The sequence below is a fragment of the Pseudopodoces humilis genome, chromosome 2 (genome assembly GCF_049639895.1).
Source record: "Pseudopodoces humilis isolate 2021_Gansu_Grassland_sample_001 chromosome 2, ASM4963989v1, whole genome shotgun sequence".
Classification (NCBI taxonomy): domain Eukaryota; kingdom Metazoa; phylum Chordata; class Aves; order Passeriformes; family Paridae; genus Pseudopodoces; species Pseudopodoces humilis.
Window position 1 is genome coordinate 61,891,073 of NC_142201.1, and position 19,491 is coordinate 61,910,563.

Consider the following 19,491-nt stretch of genomic DNA (forward strand, 5'->3'; position numbering starts at 1 on the left):
TCTTCAGAGTCCATTTTGCAGCTGTTGGTGAGAAACAACAGCTCATCCATACTTGTAATAGCCAGAGTCCTCACTTTCAATTGGTTTCCTTCTTCTCAGACACCTCTTGCTTTGTGAAGTGCAGTGTGTGTGAGGAGTAATATGTCTCTATGTGGAAATGTCAAATGTATTACATTTTAGTTTGGGCTCTAGGAATACTGCATTTATTTCTAAATACAGAAAAAAAACCTGACTTCTTGCCTCCTTGTCACCAAAACATAGGACAAGGCTGTCAAATGAAAGACATGCCAGCAAGAAAAAATTGACAGGTAATTTTTGTTACATAAAGGGAGAAATATTCAAGATAGACCATTTGACAGCACACATCACTGCGTTACAACTGAAGGTTATCAAAAAAGACAACCTTAGAAGAAAATGCCTCTGTGGGCTTGCAGACTGGAAGAGCAGACAGGGTGCTGGTTTTGTGCTGGCCAGTCTTTGGGATATTTACACAAGAGAACCTTTAAAACCTATCTTTATCGCACAAATGACAGGGAGCAAAATCCCACACCTGTGCTCAGGGAAGCTGGAATGAGTTTGGGTCACAGAACCACAGTGCAGGGTGGTGTGGAGTGGCCAGGACCTCACACTCATGTTAAAGCCAGCAGAGCAAACTCAAAGTGGTCGCTGAGCTAGGAAGGATCCTGACAGTGCTTGGTGCTGTTTGGGAGGAATCCTGGTGCAGCCAAAGGATGTTCACTCACCAGCCTGCAAAACACCTCCGCTGTGCCTTAGTGGCTGTTGTTTAACAAGGTGAAAGTGGGAGAGTGATCCACCTATCTGTAGGTACCTGCAGAAGCAATAACTGTCTGCACAAACCTGGCCCTGCTTGGAGGAAGGAAGAAAGAGGCATCACTGACTGCTGTCAGTGACCAGGGAGGAAAAAGCTGCTCATAAAGAAAGTATCAGTGGTGCCATGCACCATCAACATGGCAGGACATTGAACTCCCCCTCACAAAGGAGGGACTGGGGCCTACTCATTTTTCCTGCCTCCGTGACATAGAGTTGACAGATGCTGCCTCCACTGTTGTCAAACTGACTTTGACATGACTCCTAATCTTGCTGTTTTTCAAAGCAGTGAGAAAGGCAGAGAGTGATAAAGACAGAGGCTCTTGAAGGGGCTCCTGCTCAGGGCAGGTTTCCCTGCTCAGCATTGCAGCCATCACAAATCACACTCCTGCCACCTCACACCCCAACTATTTCCCTTTCCACTGCGTGTACTTCAGCATGCTGCTTTACAAAGCAAGCACATCTGTTCCAAGGTCGTTTATACAAGGGGTGTTAAGAGATAAAAAGAGCACCTTGTTGTATTTGCATGGTAATAACAAATATCAGCTATTTCCTACATGAACTTATGGGCCTAGCTGTTACAGATGCTTAACAGCTCACAGATAAAACTTTCTAAGAGGAGAGGATTTGTTTTTAAATCCAGAAAGCAAATCAACAGTCAAAGCAGAACTCCTAGAGATTAATAAAGATTCAAACCCCCAAGAATAAGCACTATAAGTTCTTCTAACTAGTCTTTAAACAGATCAACAGCTTCTCTGTTTATCATTATACTCCATCTAGAATTTTGAGGTAGGTGTGAAGTCATCTACCTTAAAAGAATTGATGGTACTGCAGGGAACCTGGATCCAGGATCTAAAACCCGTAGTTCTCAGATACAGAAAAATACTGCAAAGTATGTAAGTGCAATGCAGGAATATGTTTTCTCAGCAAATCAACCCCAAAAGAGATGGTGATGGGGAATGAGATATTCAGCCCACTGATACCATGAAGATGAGGGGTAAAAACGTTCTAACAGCATTACAAGGAGCACCATAAAAGCCCACAGAACATCTCAGTAAATTGTGAGCACTGTTGCTATACCAAATGGCTATTAAATTATTGCAAAGGATAAAATCATGAAGGTCATGAGCCCAGATGATCACACAGCTGTGTATCACAAGGTACCTGCACAAATGCAAACATACCAGAGGTATGAGAACACAAGGGGTATGACAACAGAGGACACTGCGGCAGAGAGAGCTTTTGCTTCCTCCCATCAGTCAGATCAAAACACAACATATCAGCAATGAGAGCCTTCTAGGACACCTCAAATGGGACATCCAAGCAAACAGGTCTGCTAAGTAAAGAAAAAAAGGGGTGAGGGGAAAGGGGTGTTAAGCAATCAATCATTTGAATGAATTGGTTTTGTAAGACACAGATGCAGGAACAAACTGCAGCTGGGGAGAGAAGCAGGTTTTTTTCAGCAGGTCTCTTTCAAGGAGAAAAGGCCCATCCAGAAATTCTGGCCAATCTGTAAATTATAAAAATTGAAGCTCAGAGGGCAACATGCTGGTTAACTGGAAAGGTTGAATTGCCCTGAATTATATATAAAAGAACAGCAAGACTAATACCCACTTTTCCTCATTACTACCATCCTCTTCTCCACTGTGATCTTGCCAAAAGAAACCCACTTAGTCCCTGGGCAGGGATGATTTCTGCAGTAGGGTTGGTGCCATTTTCCTTTCAACAAATTTTAGGGAATTACATGATTTATCTTGGTCCTGGAGTGAATGAGTACCCTCTTTATGCTCCACAGAGATGCTGTTGTCAGCTGCCCTCTAGCTTTTACTTGCAGCTTTTCGTGGAAGGCAAACAGAAGCAGCAAATCCTGTAGTCCCAGTCCAGTCAGTGGGAACTTTCAAATTCAAGATCATAATTAGATTAGATTAAAAGCCATTTTAGGATGAGACATTATCTATCTATCTATCTATCTATCTATCTATCTATCCATCCATCCATCCATCCATCATGCTGCCTCCCCTCTTATGAAGACAACTCCAGCACAAAGAGGTGACTGCAAGTTACAGATGAATGTTGCTGTAAATTTAATTTCCACTTACTTCAGGCTTACTGACCCTCAAACATCCCATCTCCATGCCCAGCTCTGAAAGGAAACCCTAAAGCACACAAGTCAAATACCGTGTCTGAATCAGCAAGCTGCTTGTGAGAGAAGTTTCTCTAACACAGAGAGGTAGGGAAAAAAACACTTCAAGATATAACAGAGCAGAGAGACTTCTTGCAAGTCTTGATTTGGTTTTGGGATACTGGGGGAAAAACATACTGAAAGGTGTTACCCTTTTGCTTGATGCAGTCTATTTTAAGACAGAATTCAGCAATGGTCTGGTCACATTCAAGAGACTGGTAAGTGAAAATGTACAAACAATTTTTGTAGTTTTTCATAAAGAGAATGCCTAGAAGGGATTTTTTCCAAACAGAAGAAAAATTCATCTGAGAGTCATGCAATGCATGCACAGCAAATAAATTAATTTTAGGCCATACAGGAAACAAAAGGATCATTAGCAAGAAACTATTTACAACCTAATTCATGCTCTTATCCAGTTTTTAGGCTTCAATTGACTTGAGTCTCAAAAAATTCTGTGTTGCTTTAGATCACATCCTCAGGATTTCTTTTACTAATTTTTAGTCTTTCTAGTCCTTAATATTTTTTTTTATTTATTTATTTAGGACTTTAGAAACTCTTCATGTCTGGATTTTTTTGTCACTGACTCTGAATAATTATTTGGGGTTTTATACATGATAGCAGTTTACGGATATTCCTCCAAAAATGTATCCACAGAGAAGCTTTTACATCCCCTGATATTTAGAAAAAGTGGCAGGGACATTAAACGCTCCACCCCAGAGGCTCTGGTCAAAAAGCCCAGAGGTCACAAGCAAATGCCTTGGTTTATACAGACCATGATGCCCAGCAGAGCTTGTCAATGAAGGTTGTTCCCTCTAGACACCTCTGGTGAAAGCTGAATAATCTTTCAGAGCACAACCCCCAAATCCCTCCTTACATCAGAACATAAAGCACAGTAGCTGAGGCTCCGGACTCTGCTCCACCTGCACCATTTGCCGCTGAGCCACCTGTTGGGGAAAACACCTTTCTGGGATCCCATTCAAGCAAGAGTTGGAGTTGGTGATCCTGTCCAGAATATTCTGAGTCAGAATATTCTGAGAGTCTTCTGTGATTCTATTAGAGAGTGCCCAAAAGAGAGTTACGAATGTGGTGAGGGGCCTCGAAGGGAAGCCGTGTGAGGAGCAGCCGAGGTCCCTCGGTTCAGCCTGGAGGAGACTGAGGGGAGACCCCATTGCAGCTACAGCCTCCTCATGAGGGGAAGGGGAGGGGCAGGCACTGATTTCTTCACTCTCATGGCCAGTGACAGGAGCCGAGGGAATGGCCTGAGGCTGTCTCACGGGAGGTTTAGGTTGGATATCAGGGAAAGGTTCTTCACCCAAAGGGTGTCTGGGCACTGGAACCTGAGAGAGTTCAAGAAACGTTTGGACAGTGCTCTCAGGCGCATGGTGTGACTCTTGCGGGTGGTCCTGTGCAGAGCCAGGAGCTGGCAAGTCAATCCTTGTGGGCCGCTTCCAGCGCAGCTCCCCTCGTGACCCCGTGTTCCCGTTAACTTCCCGCTACGGAGCGCGGATCCCGCCCCCCGCGCCTTTCTCTCTGCCCATTGGCCGAGGCTCCCGCCCGTCAGGGGCCGTTGCCTTGCGACCGACCCCGCCCCGGGGGCGGCCATGGTGGCGGGGCCGCCCTGGGGGCGGTGCGGGGCTGGCGGCGGGGTCTCCGGGCACCGGCGGCTCCGGGCACCGGCGGCTCCGAGTACCGGCACTCATGCACGGCGCGGAGGAGGCGGCGGCGGGGCCGCGGGTGAAAGCAGCGAGCACGCAGACCGACAGCATGACCGGTGAGCCGGGCTGCGGCGGTGGGAGGGGAGGCGGGCCGGGGCCTGCCCCGCCGTGAGGGAACCGCGGCGCTGACGGCGGGCCGGGCCGGGCCGGGCGGGTGTGAGGGGAGTGTGCGCTGAGCTGCCCCTCTCGGGTCTCGCCTCCCCCACCGAGTCCTTCCAGGGGCTGCCCGGTTTGTGCTCTCCTCAGGGGATTGTTTCCTCCTCTTCCCGGGGCTGTTCGGAGAGCCCGCGCCTTCCCCCGCTACCGGTGATGCTTCAGAGTGCTCCTGCCCCTCACAGACAGTGCAATAAAGTGTACATGTACATATACATACATATATCTATATATGTGTATATATATACGCGTATATGTAAGTGTGTGTATATATAAGCATCTATGTACTTATGTGTACCTATACTTTCATATATAAATATAAAAATATAAGTAACATAGCTCTAGTATATAAGTATATAGATACTTTGTGTGTATATATATATATATATATATGCACACTTTATACTCTATATAGTCCGTGTGTGTACGGATATGCTATATATGCAGTATGTGTATATATACATAAAGTATATATGTACTTCTTTGTTTAGTATCTTTAAGCATAGATCTATACATCAAATTAAAAAATAGTAAAATAAATACATATATCGCCTCTGTCTTCCCTCAGCCCTGCTTGACAGTGCCCTTCTCCATGTGGGCCTTTTGATAACATAAGCTTGTATTCTGCTCCCCTCTTCCACCCCATTACAGCGATTTCTTTCTCCAGCCCTATACCAGCTATATTTCATGTGTATACAGTGCAATGTGCAGGAAAACACTCGCCTTCTGAGGGGCGTTCCTACTAACCCCACAGCAGGCCCATGGTATGTGTTTGGTAGGGAGCAACTTTCTCACAGAGGTGGGGGTGCCCAGGAGAAACAGATGCTGATAGATTCCACAGATCCCACTGCTGCGGTCCCAGGGGAGTGGTGTGTGCATACAGATGTGATGTATATACGGTTCTTAGACTGAGCACCGTGGCACGGCAGCCAGGTCTCCTGGGTGGATATATGAGTTTTGTTTCATCCTGGTTTTATGGAAATCCTGCTTCCAAGCAAGCAAAATCGATTAAGCCTGGAAATGAGCTTTAGTTTCCTTTTCCAAGGCAGCAGAGTGATGTCACTGGTAGCTTCCTCCTTGGTGTCAAACACTTGTTAGAAGCCTTTCAGACTCTGGCCTAGGAACTCCTGTGTTATAGCCAGGACATAATCCTGGACCTGAGCCATGTCCGGGTAGGCTGTGCCCTGCTCCTGTTTGCTTCCAGGTGCAGCAGGGTTTTTGGCACCAGCCTTAACAACACACTTTCTCTGGAGCATGCCTCACCTCATTGATGCAAGATCCATAACCAGAAGGAATAAAAATCATACCTCTGTGTGAAAGTGGGCCTGATGCACCTGGAAGGAGCACTCCTTTTATATGTGGCTTTGCTCTCAGTAGCAGACAGCCTGATTTCTTTACCTCCCCAGTTTTCTGTAGTTGCTTTTAATTCTGTAAGATGTCTTCTTCCTTTTTCCAGTCGACTTTAATCAGCCTTCTCTTCACCCTGTTGAACTTAACGGAGTGTTTAACTAGCTGAGTGAAGATGCAAATGCACAGATATGATAACTGTAACCAAAGGTCTTCTTCATAGTATTTTCCTGCTTCTCATTATAAATTCACATCAGGATGTTCTTCAGTTTGTTTCCCTGTGTTTGACAGGTCAGATTTGGGTTAGGTGTGAGAAAACAATGAGTAATTAAAACTTTCTTGTGGTGCATGCAGTTTTAAGTCTACTCTGTGTGCCAAATTGTAGTCCATTTTAGAAAACACAAAGGTGTGTATGTGCAGTGTTATAAATTGCGCTGTTTGTTTTAACTTGCCACCTGGAAACTGTATATGTGTGTGCTCTGACAGGAGTAAACGGGCTGTAATGAGAATGAACTCAAATGCCCATTTAGCAAAACAGGTTCTGCTTCTTTAGATGTGGCTTGTAGGCTTACTTTTACAGTTTGCTTTTAGTACAAGTGACAACAAATCTTGGCGTGTGCTGCTTGCCATGTACATTTTTAGCACACGTATTTGGCTGTGCTAATCAGGTGCCCCTTGCAGTGCTTGTGTCACGTGGGGTGGCAGAACTGGGCAGCCTAAGGAACAGTGGACAATGTGGCATTGGATAGTGCTGCTGACAGTTTGTTTTCCCAAACCACACTTATGTGTGAAAAAACCTGCTAAAATACCATCTGAAAATGGTGTTTCAATCATGGATTGCATATGTTGTTGTCCTAGTTGTTGTTGGGTTCACAGACATGCCATTAAACTAACCCTCTCCCTCAGCCAGGTAATCTTAGTATCTGATTATATCTCTTCCAAGCTGCTGGAACCACTTAAAGAATGTTCTTCTCTATTCTGCCCCATTCTTGCCACTGCCCTTTCCTCCTTTGCAAAAACTGTAGCATTTGCGGGAAAAGATGGAAACAGAAATAATACTATTGTCAGACAGCACTTGTGAGACGTGCAGAGGAATATGTGTTCATTACAGCTCTCTGTAAGCACCCCTGAAATGGGGACTGGAAATATTTCAAAGACTTAATTAACTTCTTGCCAAGTGTGAGGCAAGATAGCTTTACATCTGGAACAGTGCAAGCTTTACCGAGCAGCACAGTACTTCCTCCTTTTTCCTTTGTGGGACACTCAGTAATTCCAAGTGCTGGTCCTTACAGGACAACTTCCAGATTTTGAGTAGAAACACAGCACAAGGTGGTGCTCCAAGAAGGGATTTTTGCACTTGGATATTTTGTCAGAAGTGACAGCCGGAGCAAAAGGTCTAAGTTTTTATAAAAGCCTAGTCAAAATCTGAGCAGACTGTAAGAATCCAGAAGCAACAGCTCCAGAACTGATGTAACTGGAAGGTTTCACACTGGCTCATCCACTCTTGCTGTGGGCATCTGTGTAAGATCATGATGTGTGTGCCTGGATATTTTTGCCCTCTTCTGTGGTGATCCTGAAGCTGAATTAGAAACTGTCTCAGATTTCTGCAAGCATCTGTGAATCATTTGAGCACATTAAGTTGTGTGGGATCTGATGTTCTATCTGTGATTTCTGCTCTACACCTCTGAACTAACTCACTGAATTTCAGTGAAAGTTTCACCAGTTCCTCTTGTTGCACAGATCTGATCTCTGCATCTAGATGTGAGCATCCTGAGTTGGCAATCCCTGAAAAGGATAGTGTGGATGTATCTTTTGAAAGAGCAGAAGGGATTGATGAACCGGCTTCTGTAGCACCTGTGGTGTAGACTTGAAAAATAATGTTCAGCAATATGGAGTTTCTTTATAAATATTCTCTAATAAATGCTTCTCTTTCTTTTTCTTCAAAACAGGTCAAATGCCAAGACTTTCTAAGGTCAATCTTTTTACTTTATTAAGTCTCTGGATGGAACTCTTTCCCTCAGCTGAGCAGCAGAAAAAATCCCAGGTAAAATGTCTGTGCTTATTTTCAATTGGTCTTTCTGAAGAGATCCTTCAGCGAATTTAACCCAGCTGCTCTTTAGATGACACATAGTCCAGATGAAAAAAAACAAAACCAAACAAATTTAATAAACTTTTTTCAAATGCACAACAGAGGAGAGGTGGTGTATACCCTGTGTGTAAAGTCAAGGTGGTTGTTGGTGTAGAGAGCCTTTTTTATAGTTACAATGTTCATGACTGTAGATGAGTTCTTTTATACATTTTAAGTGTACACAAGTACTTGAAATGTTTGCTGATCAAAAATTTGTAGGTAACTATTTCAGTGACAAGGAAAAGAAACTGTCCTTTAAGTGGGTCTTCTAAACAGTAGCCAGTTTCTCTTCAAAGTCAAGGTGCATTTTCAGACTGACCTGGAACAGGATGTTTCCTTTGGTGATCAGAGTTGTTACTGGGTTCTTTAAATTATAACTGCATTGTGCAGAGCATACCCATGTGCTAAGATGCATAGCACAGAGATCAGCCAGGGCAAGAAAAGATAGGAAAATCATCTGAGTGATAACTAGGCCTCATTTTCAGAGCTGGGTGTGTCCCAGGTTAGATCCAAAAGAGGGGTAGATGAGCAGCACCTACAGCCTTCAAAAGCAGTTTGAAATTTAGTAATTCACTTAGAAATGGCACAATACTTGGCTTGTATGTAGGGCTTTAGTGAAGTCTCATTCCTGTAACCACAAAGCAGATGAATAATTTACAGACTTAAGGCAACAGTGTTCAGTAGCAGCTGGATTTCACCAGCTTCATCAAACTAGCTTGTATCCAGTTTTCTCACAATACATCCAGATGTAATAGCTCTCATCTGTGGTATGCAGACTTCTTCCATGGAAGATTCTTTGGAACCAGGATTTATTACATAAATGAAGAGACAGAAATAAAACTAGAGAAGCTATTGGCTCCCAGAATGATCAAGCTTAAGACAGAAATTAAATGCATGAGTGTTTTCAGATGCTGGCTGATTCTGAGCGGGTTTCAGCTATAATAGAATTTTCAATGCTGCTTCTGGATTTTCTTACAGGCAAAGCAAAACGTCAGGAATTTTTGACAAGCCCCTCTTTGGAGTATGACAGAGACACAGCACCCTGATATTAACAGGCACATGTGAAAACTAAACAACAACAAAAATGCTTAGGGAAGTGCAGATTGTTTAATGATTCTTTTGTACTGAAGAGCTCTGTGCTTTGCTGCTGGTTGGTTACTGTTCTTCAAGGAAGAGCTGTAACATCTTTATGGACTCAATGTTGAAAAAAAGTGAAATAATAATAATGTCTTTTTCTGTAGGCGAAGAAGAGTGGTCTGGTTGTGGTGAAAAATATGAAGATTGTTGGTCTTCACTGCTCCAGTACAGACTTGCATGCTGGCCAGATTGCACTCATTAAACATGGATCAAGACTTAAAAACTGTGATCTCTATTTTTCAAGAAAACCATGTTCAACTTGTTTAAAAATGATTGTAAATGGTAAGCAATAACTGCAGTAGAGTAGATGTTATACCTGTGATTGAAATCAGAAAGCCTGTTTTTTCTCTTTGGACTGTCCCAGTTGTGAATGCCAATCCCTGATTTGTGTAGCCTGCATTGATATTTTCCCTAAGGGTGAATGTACGTTTTCTGGAGCTGATGGTGAAGAGACTGGGGTTTGCTGCCAAGACCCCGTTTCTCTGTAATGTGCAACCATTATTACTGGTGGTGCTTGTCTCTCGGCCCAGATGCACTGCTGAGGTTCTGACAGTCCTTTTGCACTCTGTCAGAGCAGCCCTAAGCTTGATGACTAGGCCTAGATGGATGGATTTTTCCTTGCTTTCCTATTGCTTGACACTGACACCAGGGAACAGTGGGTTTTTATGCAGAAATCACAGGGAGTACTTAAGGGTTTCCTTTTCCCTTGAGAGATGAAGACAAACCAGATCATTCACTTCCAGAAATGGATCTGCTGGTACAGCCCTTCTGCAAATACTCTTTTTTGTTCTCATCAGTAACGTATATCAGTGTTAACTTCTTTTTGTGTGTTACTAATTTATCTGCTGGATTTAAGATGCAAAATTAGGCAGTCACAAAGATCTGAGAAATTGAGTAATTCAAATTTTTATTGTTTAATTTTATTGTAACTCAAATATTTATTGTAGTCTGATTATCAAGTTAAATAACCCTTGATACTCATATCTGCCAGCATTTTTCTTGTCTAGACACCTGTTAGGCAGGACTTGGGGCCCTAAAGAACTAAAACCAGGGTTAGGCAATAGTATATTGTATATGAGCTTTGTGTTCCACTGCACTTGCATGGTTCCTTCTGCTGCATTATCTTTTCTTCCAGCTGGGGTGAACAGGATTTCTTACTGGCCTGCAGATCCTGAAATCAGCTTGCAGAACGAGGTATCCAATCCAATGAGCACTGAGGATGCAAAGCTGGATGCCAAAGCAGTGGAAAGACTGAAGTCAAACAGTCGTGCTCGTGTGTGTGTGTTGCTTCAGCCTTTGGTGTGCTACATGGTGCAGTTTATTGAAGAAACTTCCACCAAATTTGATTTTATTCAGAAAATAGCAAAATCACAGCCTGACTGTAACACTGACTTTTATACTGCGTGTAGGCAAGAGAGAATAAAAGAGTATGAAAGTTTATTTCTGATTTCAAATGAGGAAATGCACAAGCAAATATTGATGACTATAGGATTGGAGAACCTCTGTGAAAATCCATACTTCAGCAACCTTAGGCAGAATATGAAAGACCTTGTCTTGGTCTTGGCATCAGTGGCTGCCAGTGTCCCTGTCTTTGGACGCTTTGGATTTTACAAGAATGGATCCCAACGAACAAACGAAGCAGACGATCAGTGTTTGCCCCAGGACGTGGCAAGGCACTGTATGATACAAGCCAGGCTACTTGCGTATCGGACAGGTGAGTCATTACCAGAGTGCAGCAACAATGGGGTCTCATCACTAGAGCAAGTTCCTGATTTCAGTCTTTTTCTTCCAAATACTTTCTTGAGCAAAGAATTCTCAAATCCATTCCTACATGTGTGAAACTAGTGCAGCCGTAATAGTAAAGACTCCACATGGGCACACAGTACTGTGTGTGAAAGCTTTCCATGAGGAAATCAATGCAGGTATTTCACATACAGTGCTGGCAAACCCTGCCCTGCCAATGTGTCCAACACCCAACTGAAAATGAACTGAATGACATTTAAATTCTTCAAGCTGCTCTGAGGCTCTTTTTACTGAGGTCTCACAAGATGCTTCTGTTATCAAATAAATGTCAATATTTCTGGCAGGTTATATACATCTCAGAAAAAAGCAGTGAAATAATATGCTTCAGTAGGACATTAAGTAGAGTTTTATTAAGTCTCCTAGTCCTAATGTTATTAGTAGAAGTGCTTATATGTCTGATGGGGGTTTTCTTTGCCCAGATGCTGAAGTTTATGTTCAGGCTTCTGAGTTAGAGAGATAGTTGTTGACTCTCCCTTGATAGAGATGACTTCTGTTATCTGCTTTATTCTTTCTGGGTACCAGTGCAGGAAAGTGGTAAGTTCTTCCAGAGAACAGAATATGAAAACTTAAAACTTGATGGTACTCCATAGAGATGTTTTTGTACTCTAGATATGATAGTTGCTTTTTTTAAACCATTGTAAACAAACAAATAATACATATATAAAGCTTAAACCAAAACTAATCCCCCAACACACCCATCCAAACCCAAGCTATTAAGTCAGGTACCCTTAGTAAATTTTGTCTTCAAAAGATTGGAGAGGAGATCGCATTTTTTAGATGTAATTCAGAAGTTTCATGGAACCAGTTACGATTTCTTTGTACAGCTGCCATTATACAGAACAAGATGGAATGACAAAGCTTGGGGCAGCAGAGTTCTGGTTTATCTGTAGTATCCAGCTTAGTCTCAGGTCTGGGTTTTGAGACAACTTTTATTGCACTGTAATGAAATCAAAATAAATAGCAGCTCACACACGTATTTACACTATTATGTAGGTGGATATAATATGTAGGTGGATATAATAAAGGGAGCAAGAATATAGGCTATTTTCTATGCTGGTTTAATCAGTCATTATCATATTCTCTTCATCAATGACTAATACATATGCAGAATATAAATGAAGAAAGCTTTGATAAAATACATCTTTGGCAGGAAAGACCCTCTGTGAGTGATTGCATATGGTAGTGATACTACTAAGGAGGATGGAAATTATTCATGGAAACAGTGTGTTCTGTGATCAATGGAAGCCTGAAATGTTTTTCTCCTTGATATGCTCTGTTTTAGCTGGTCAAGATTCTCGTCTGTAGCTACTGAGAAAGATTTTCAAGTGCCGTAAAAGCCATCCAAGTCATATAATGAAAGCTCTGTGCCAGTTTTCCTATGGTGGTGATAGAATACACCCCCAAAATCCAACTGTTAATATTTTGTCTCTGAATTTGGTATAAAATAGAACTAATTTTGATAGGACTTCAGACCACAGAGCCATAAACTTAAAGAATGGCAGAAATTAAGTCATGAAATTAAGTAGTAAACAACAAGGTTTCTATCAGTTTGCTGTCTCACATTAGTGAACCTGTCCGCACATATTCTTGGCACACATATTCTTATCTATGTGTTGATTACTTCAGTTCATTTGTGAACCAATGTACACAGCAAAATCTTAGAATGATTGCCTTCCAGTAAGAGCATACCCAGCTTTTACAGTAGACTCATATGATTCCCAAGCTTTTAATCTTTCTGGATTTCATTCCTCCCATTCACAAAGTAACAATAAATGTTATTCCTTACTCTAGGATGTCATATGTTAATGTATAGGTAACTCAGAAGTGCTTTATTTGTTATTTACTCCTAAAATGTTATGTATTTTAGAGGATCATAAAACGGGAGTTGGAGCTATTATTTGGGCAGAGGAAAAATCAGTAAGTATTGAAAAAGTTACTTTTTCTTGCGCTCATAATTCATACACTGGCTTTGAGCTTATTAGTGTCCTTAAGGTTTATACACTTCTGTTTTTCATACACACACACAGAGCTTTAGTAACTAAGTTAAGTAACTGGTTAAACTAAGTTTAGTAACTGGTTCATTGTTATGCTTTAAGATGAAGGGGAAGTATAAATGATTTTAGTAACTACGACAGTGTCTGTGCCTGGATTTTCAGTGTGCCTGCTTCCCCAGTCATTGTCAGTTATTCCAGGTATCCTGGCTAGAAGGTTTTGCCACAGCTGCTGATCAGGCAGCATGTGCCCTGCATGGCTTCTCTTTGCAGCTCTTTTTAGGAGAGGTCTCAGTGCAGTTATAGCCTGACAGTCTCCTGAGGATATTTGTTGCAGTTGAAATGCTGTATGTAATGGGCTTTAGCACATTCCTTTTTGGATCAAATGGTATTTTTCTATGAATATTGTTACAGCGCTTTTACCCATACAAACAGAAAGTTTTTGTTCTTTGTGTCTCTCTGCTTATGCATGTTATCAATCCCAGGACGCCTCATTCTTCACTCAGCTGCAACATAGTCTTAATTCAGTCATCAGCTGCTCATTGCTGTTTTGTTTCTTTTTCTTATTTCAGTCACCAATTGCCTCTTATCAGACGCTGGTAACTGGGTCAGTTAAGACAGGCAAAACACCATCTCTGGCACACCAGGGATGAACTCCAGCTGTATTTAATCATGTACATTGTTAAGGTCTAAATCCTTCAGACTTCTCGTCCCTGCTGTCATTATTGCCAAAAAGAAAGCCTCAAAAGCCTGGTGTAGGTAACTGAGGTGTTGCACTTTACCTGTGCAGCTCCTACAGGGCTCAGTGGAAAAGCTTCATACAGACATGGAGCAGTTGGCAAGAGCTGAGATGTGTGATCATACAAGAGTATACACTGCACAGCATTTTGACTTAGAACTCAGTTAAAATGCCTCCAAATTTGATGCTTTGTTTACTGTTGCAGAGAGGCTGTGATGGAACAGGAGCAATGTATTTTGTAGGCTGTGGTTACAATGCCTTTCCTGTTGGATCTGAATATGCTGATTTTCCACACATGGATGATAAGCAAAAAGATCGGGAGATCAGAAAGTTCAGATACATTATCCATGCGGAGCAGAATGCTCTGACATTCAGGTAATGGGCCGATTTTTACCACGGAGAAGAATGAGATGGTTTGGAAACAATTCCATGACAAATGCATGTTATGGTTTAAGCCCAGTGGGGAAGGTACACACCAGGCAGCCTCTCTCTCATCCCCCTGCCCCAGCGGAATGGGGAGAAGAATCGAAAGTAAAACTTGTAGGTTGAGACAAGAACAGTTTAATAACTGAAACCAATTAAAATTTATTAATAATAGTAGATAATAATAAAGATAAAACCCAAGGCAAAAACAAGTAATGCACAATACAGTTGTTCACCAGCCACTGATCAATGCCATACCCCATCCCTGAACTCTGATCAATGTCCCTTCTAGGTAACTCCCCCAGTTAACATACTGGGAATGACACTCTCTAGCATGGAATATTGTTTGGGTCTGAAGTTCCTACTTCTTGTCCAGCTCCTCAGTGCCAGAATATGAATCAAAGTACTTGACTCAGAGTAAGCATTACTTAGCAACAACTAAAAACATCAGTCTGTTTTCAACATTATTCTCATACTAAATCCAAAAGGCAGCACTGCACCAGCTGCTGAGAAGAAATTAACTGTATTCCAGCCCAAACTGGGACAATGTGTATGATGTCACTGTCATGAACTGTGGGCTGCAATCACTTTTTTATGCTTGTGATGTAGAAGTTGGATGTGTATGGACACAGTCAGCTCCTGGGTTTTCCTCAGATTTCTTATATGAACTTGGGTTTTAAAGGATATTGGCTCCTTCAGTTATCCTTCAGATACAAGCTACTGGCTCTGCTTCTTGCTGGACCATGCTATAACCCAAAATGAGGAAGTGTGGCAGTTGATGAAGCTTCCAACAATAATAGGTGTAGAGACATGGGATGGGTGTTGTTCACAGATAGTGAAACCAAACCAGGTTCCATTGTGTGCTTGTGCACTTGATTAGCAACTTGATAAGTTGCTTCTGAAAATAAATAATACTTCTTTGCTTGCTTTTTGAGGTAATAAATTTGTCACAATTCAAAACAAACAAGATACAAATTCTGAAATTCTGTTTTCTGACTGCTTGTAGGTGTCGAGAAATAAAGCCAGATGAAAGAAGCATGATATTTGTAACAAAATGTCCGTGTGATGAATGTGTCCCTTTAATTAAGGGAGCTGGTATCAAGCAGATCTATGCAGGAGATGTTGATGCTGGAAAAAAGAAAGCAGACATATCCTATATGAAGTTTGGTGAACTTGAGGGTGTAAGCAAATTTACAGTAAGTGTCTAAATGTACTGTATTCTAAAAAGTGGGGACAGCATTGATGGCAGAGTAGAGTAAGCAGTCATCTACAGCCAGCATAGAGGAGCACTGTGCTGTTTAGTCAGGTGGGTGGAATTGAGAGGTTGCTCTGTCACAGTTCTGGGGAGCAGTTCTGTGCCATGTGCCAGAGGGTGAGGCCAAGCCTCTCTGTTTTCTCTGTCTACATGGAGGATTTCCCTCTGACTTACTGTTGTTGGGGGAGGTCTCTTCACATCGTGAAGTTCTCTCCAAGCCTCCCCTGTCACAGCATGGCAGCTGATTTCAGAGGTCACTGTGTGATTTTGTTGGCCCTTCCAGCAGCTCCAGAAAAAGCTTCAGTAGATTATGAATGTGGCCAAGTGCAGCTGCAGTGAGGGCATTCCCCTTGACAAACAGCAGCACTGTCTGTGGGAGCAGCTTCATTCCCCATTCTCAAGGGAGTTAATGTCTGCATGCTTGTAATGGTTATTTGTCCTCAAAGCAAGTGTGTTCAAGCAGGAGTCCCTCATTCCCCACCTCAGCCCTAGTCATGCCTCTCAGTGAAGGCCTGTAGGGTACTTTTCCTGTCTCACTTTGCTCCTTATTCTGTCTTCTGCAATAAGTAAACATTTTCTTCTTCTTTTACCAGTGGCAAGTAAGTCCATTGCACACTAATGCACTTGAATTCCATGACCCTACAGCCAGGGAAAGTAAGTATTTTTTCATTAATTCATTTTATGACTGAAATCAATAAGTAAGATCACATTTTAAACCTACCTGATTCACTCTGGGTATGTTTAGTCTTAATTAGTCTTGATTTCAGTGAGTTAAATTTTGCTGTGAAAAGTTTTCTGAGGTTTTTGAGTAGATGAGCTAACTGTAATAGACTAACTGTAATAGGTGAACTAACTTGTAACAAAATGATTGGCATTGACACACATTACAAAATCTAGCAATGCTATTATGAAGGTCAGCAGCATGCTGTTTGGCACGTAGATCATTTCAGACTACTTGATCATGGTTTCAATTTTGTTCTAGAAAGGCTTTTTAGATTGTGTTCTATAAGGAATACCATTATTTTTCAAGAGAAATTGGCCTGGACTCCTTCAAGTCATCTATATAAAATGTTCTGCAGAACATTTCAGTGTTTTTGCATTTGTGTATATATATGCACATGTATAATGTAAAGGTCACAAAATCCTTGTACACACACACACACCCATGGCAAGGGAACTGTCACCTTTTCAAAATAGAGTTTAGGTAGGTCTAACTCTGAAACCTTTTTTGTGCTAGAGAGATCCACCAGAGGCATCTACTGTCAGCTACCTGTCCTTAAAATGTCACTTATCCAGAGGGAAAAACAGCCTGGAAAATGGCAGCTAAATAATTTTTGTGCTTCAGGCATGAAGATGCAGTGTAAAGATTAATTGAGTACCATGCTAGGAGCATAAAAAAGACTGAAGGTAGTTTTTGTGGCACACAAATAGCCACTCCAAGCAAATTCCTAACATGTTCTGAGATAGATTAGTGGAGAAGTCTTTTTGTTAGCTACTTCCTTATGGGCTGGGGGAAGGTGGAGAGGGAAGGGCTCAGAGTAGTGTTTATAGCATTAGTGATCACTGCAAAATGTTAGGGCTTGTTTGTCCCTCCCTCTCTTAATGGGTTTCAGACCCAGCTGGAGAAAGATTAATCCTGGAGTACTTTGTTTGACAACTTTTAACAGGGCTCATTTCTCTAACAGTTTTTTTTTAATGTGGTGTGCCTGCATTTTCAATACTGAACTGTTTAAGTTCCTTCCTTTCCTTAGTGTATTCCTCTTAGCTATGATTATTGCATGTCCCTCTGTAAGGGGAAGAAGACAATCACCACCCTGTTCCCCACCCCCAGTGTTATTCCAGTGTGTCTGTCCATGTTGAGTATTAGGCTATGCTTGCTGTTGTATTAATGCTCCATGCATGTTTTTCTCTTTAGATGGGGTCCAGAGAACAAAATCGCTGGATGACCAGCAGCACCAAAGCAAGAAACTGTGTCTTGGTCATTACTGAGTAATTAAGCACTTCTGCAGTCTTGCTTCATACTTTTTGTAATACAGCCTGTTCGCACTTTCAAATAGGGGAGAGGTTTATTTATTGTTTGGAAAGTGAATTTTAGAATAAGTTTATTTATGATGTCTTTAATGTTTTACAGCGTTACCTAAAGGTCTTTTTAATTTAGAAGCTCCTGGCAAAAAAATGCTGCTTGTATTTTCTGTGAAAGTAACTGGGTGGCTGATCATTTTTAACACATTAAAAAAAAATATACTGAAAGTTCATTGGTGGTAGATCAGAGTAATGATAAAATGGTGTCTTATTTACTTGGGGTATGGATTGAGGGAATGGATTTATAAGTTCTGGGCTAGAAAATGGCAGAAGTAAGCCACAGTTCTTCAAATACAATCGTCAAGACAATTTTCTAGGAAATGGTAGGTAAATAACCACCAGAAACTATCTCTGTTCTTGAAAGTGGCTTTTGCTTCTCAGTCTACTTCTCAGTATAATGGACACAAAACCATTGGGATAGCAATCATTGCTAGCTAAATGATTTGGAGACCAATCTTGTCTCTCATACACACTTCCTGTCATAGCAGCAGAGCTCCTTTAGCTTTGTGGTGCTTGCCTTGCTGCTCTGTGTGCTTCCTCACATGCAGTCCATCTGAATTTATAAAGACAAACATTAGTTTTGTGTTTTCTCAGCTTCTGGAGGCAGGCATAAAGCATTTGGCTGTATGCATCTCAGTGGCACCTACATACCTGTGAAGACTGATACTGTTGAGGTTTTGTTAGTCTTCACTGGCAGGCTTCTAGGACTACAGAAGCTAATAAATCACCAGTGTCCTGTTGTTTCTTAGACAGGATGATCTGTGCCAGTAGAATAGCCCAAATCTTTTCAGGTGCCTATCCTCTTGGATGACTACACTACAAGGGTGACATTGAAACAGCCCCTGAAACTGCAGTCTAGTGTTGTTGCTAGTTTTGAGGGGGCAAGTAATGTATAACCAGAACAAAGAGCTGTACGCAGAATCTTTGGATTCCTGCTTGGGATCTGACCTCTGTTTGTTTTAGCAGATGTCCCAAGATTTTCTGTTAGCTCCACTGCTGAGCTCTCCAGTGCAAATACCTTAAATCTTTTTCTGCTCTTGCTGGTAGGATATGTAAACAGCCCTTTCCCAGTTCTTCCATGCATCTTGTCTTAGCTGCCTTTCTTAAAGTCCTGGAAGAAGAATCATGTCTTAAGATGCATCTGTAGGTTCTTTTTGTTTCTTTTAGGTTTTGGGGAAGCTTGGAACTGGGTAGCAGGTCTGTGACTGGATAGTGTATACTGTCCAAATCAGAAAAGAAGTCTGCCCTAGTCCACCCACTGAAACCTTTTTTCCATAATCCGTTGGCAATGCTCATCTACTTGAAGTGGAAGCAAGGAAAAAACAGGGCCAGATTTAAGGCCCCTTCAAGTTTCATAGTGATCAGTTTGCTGGTATCAATATCAGTAAAAACTGTATCCTCACAGGAACAGCTGAAATTAAAAATTCCCTTAAACATAGGTGGCCTGGGTACACAGAGGAGTAAATTAAGTCAAGTGTCACACACATGAAATAACTACACTGCAGTGAATGCCACTGGTAATCTCTGCTTCAGGAGGAGTTAAGATTCTGCCTTTACTTTTAATTACTTTTTTAAAAAAGAAGATTTTTTTGCAAAACTTTCTGTGAAACTTGGAATCCCTTGTAAGGCTGAAAGCTTGTAAGCTTGGCTTTATTTCTGTCTTACTGTATTCTACAGATTCTTCCAGAGGCTCAAAAATTTCTGCAGG

At 41.8% G+C, this 19,491-nt stretch overlaps 1 protein-coding gene across 1 annotated transcript; it reads left to right on the forward strand.

Annotated features, from left to right (window-relative positions):
• The first annotated feature begins 4,664 nt into the window (after positions 1-4,664).
• Positions 4,665-17,956, forward strand: CDADC1 (cytidine and dCMP deaminase domain containing 1). The gene is made up of 9 exons (XM_005516355.3): positions 4,665-4,781; positions 8,175-8,269; positions 9,595-9,772; positions 10,626-11,204; positions 13,161-13,210; positions 14,229-14,398; positions 15,453-15,642; positions 16,295-16,355; positions 17,617-17,956. Exons 1-9 carry the CDS (start codon positions 4,709-4,711, stop codon positions 17,688-17,690), a joined length of 1,470 nt encoding a protein of 489 aa, XP_005516412.2. The 5' UTR covers positions 4,665-4,708; the 3' UTR covers positions 17,691-17,956.
• The last annotated feature ends 1,535 nt before the right edge of the window (positions 17,957-19,491 follow it).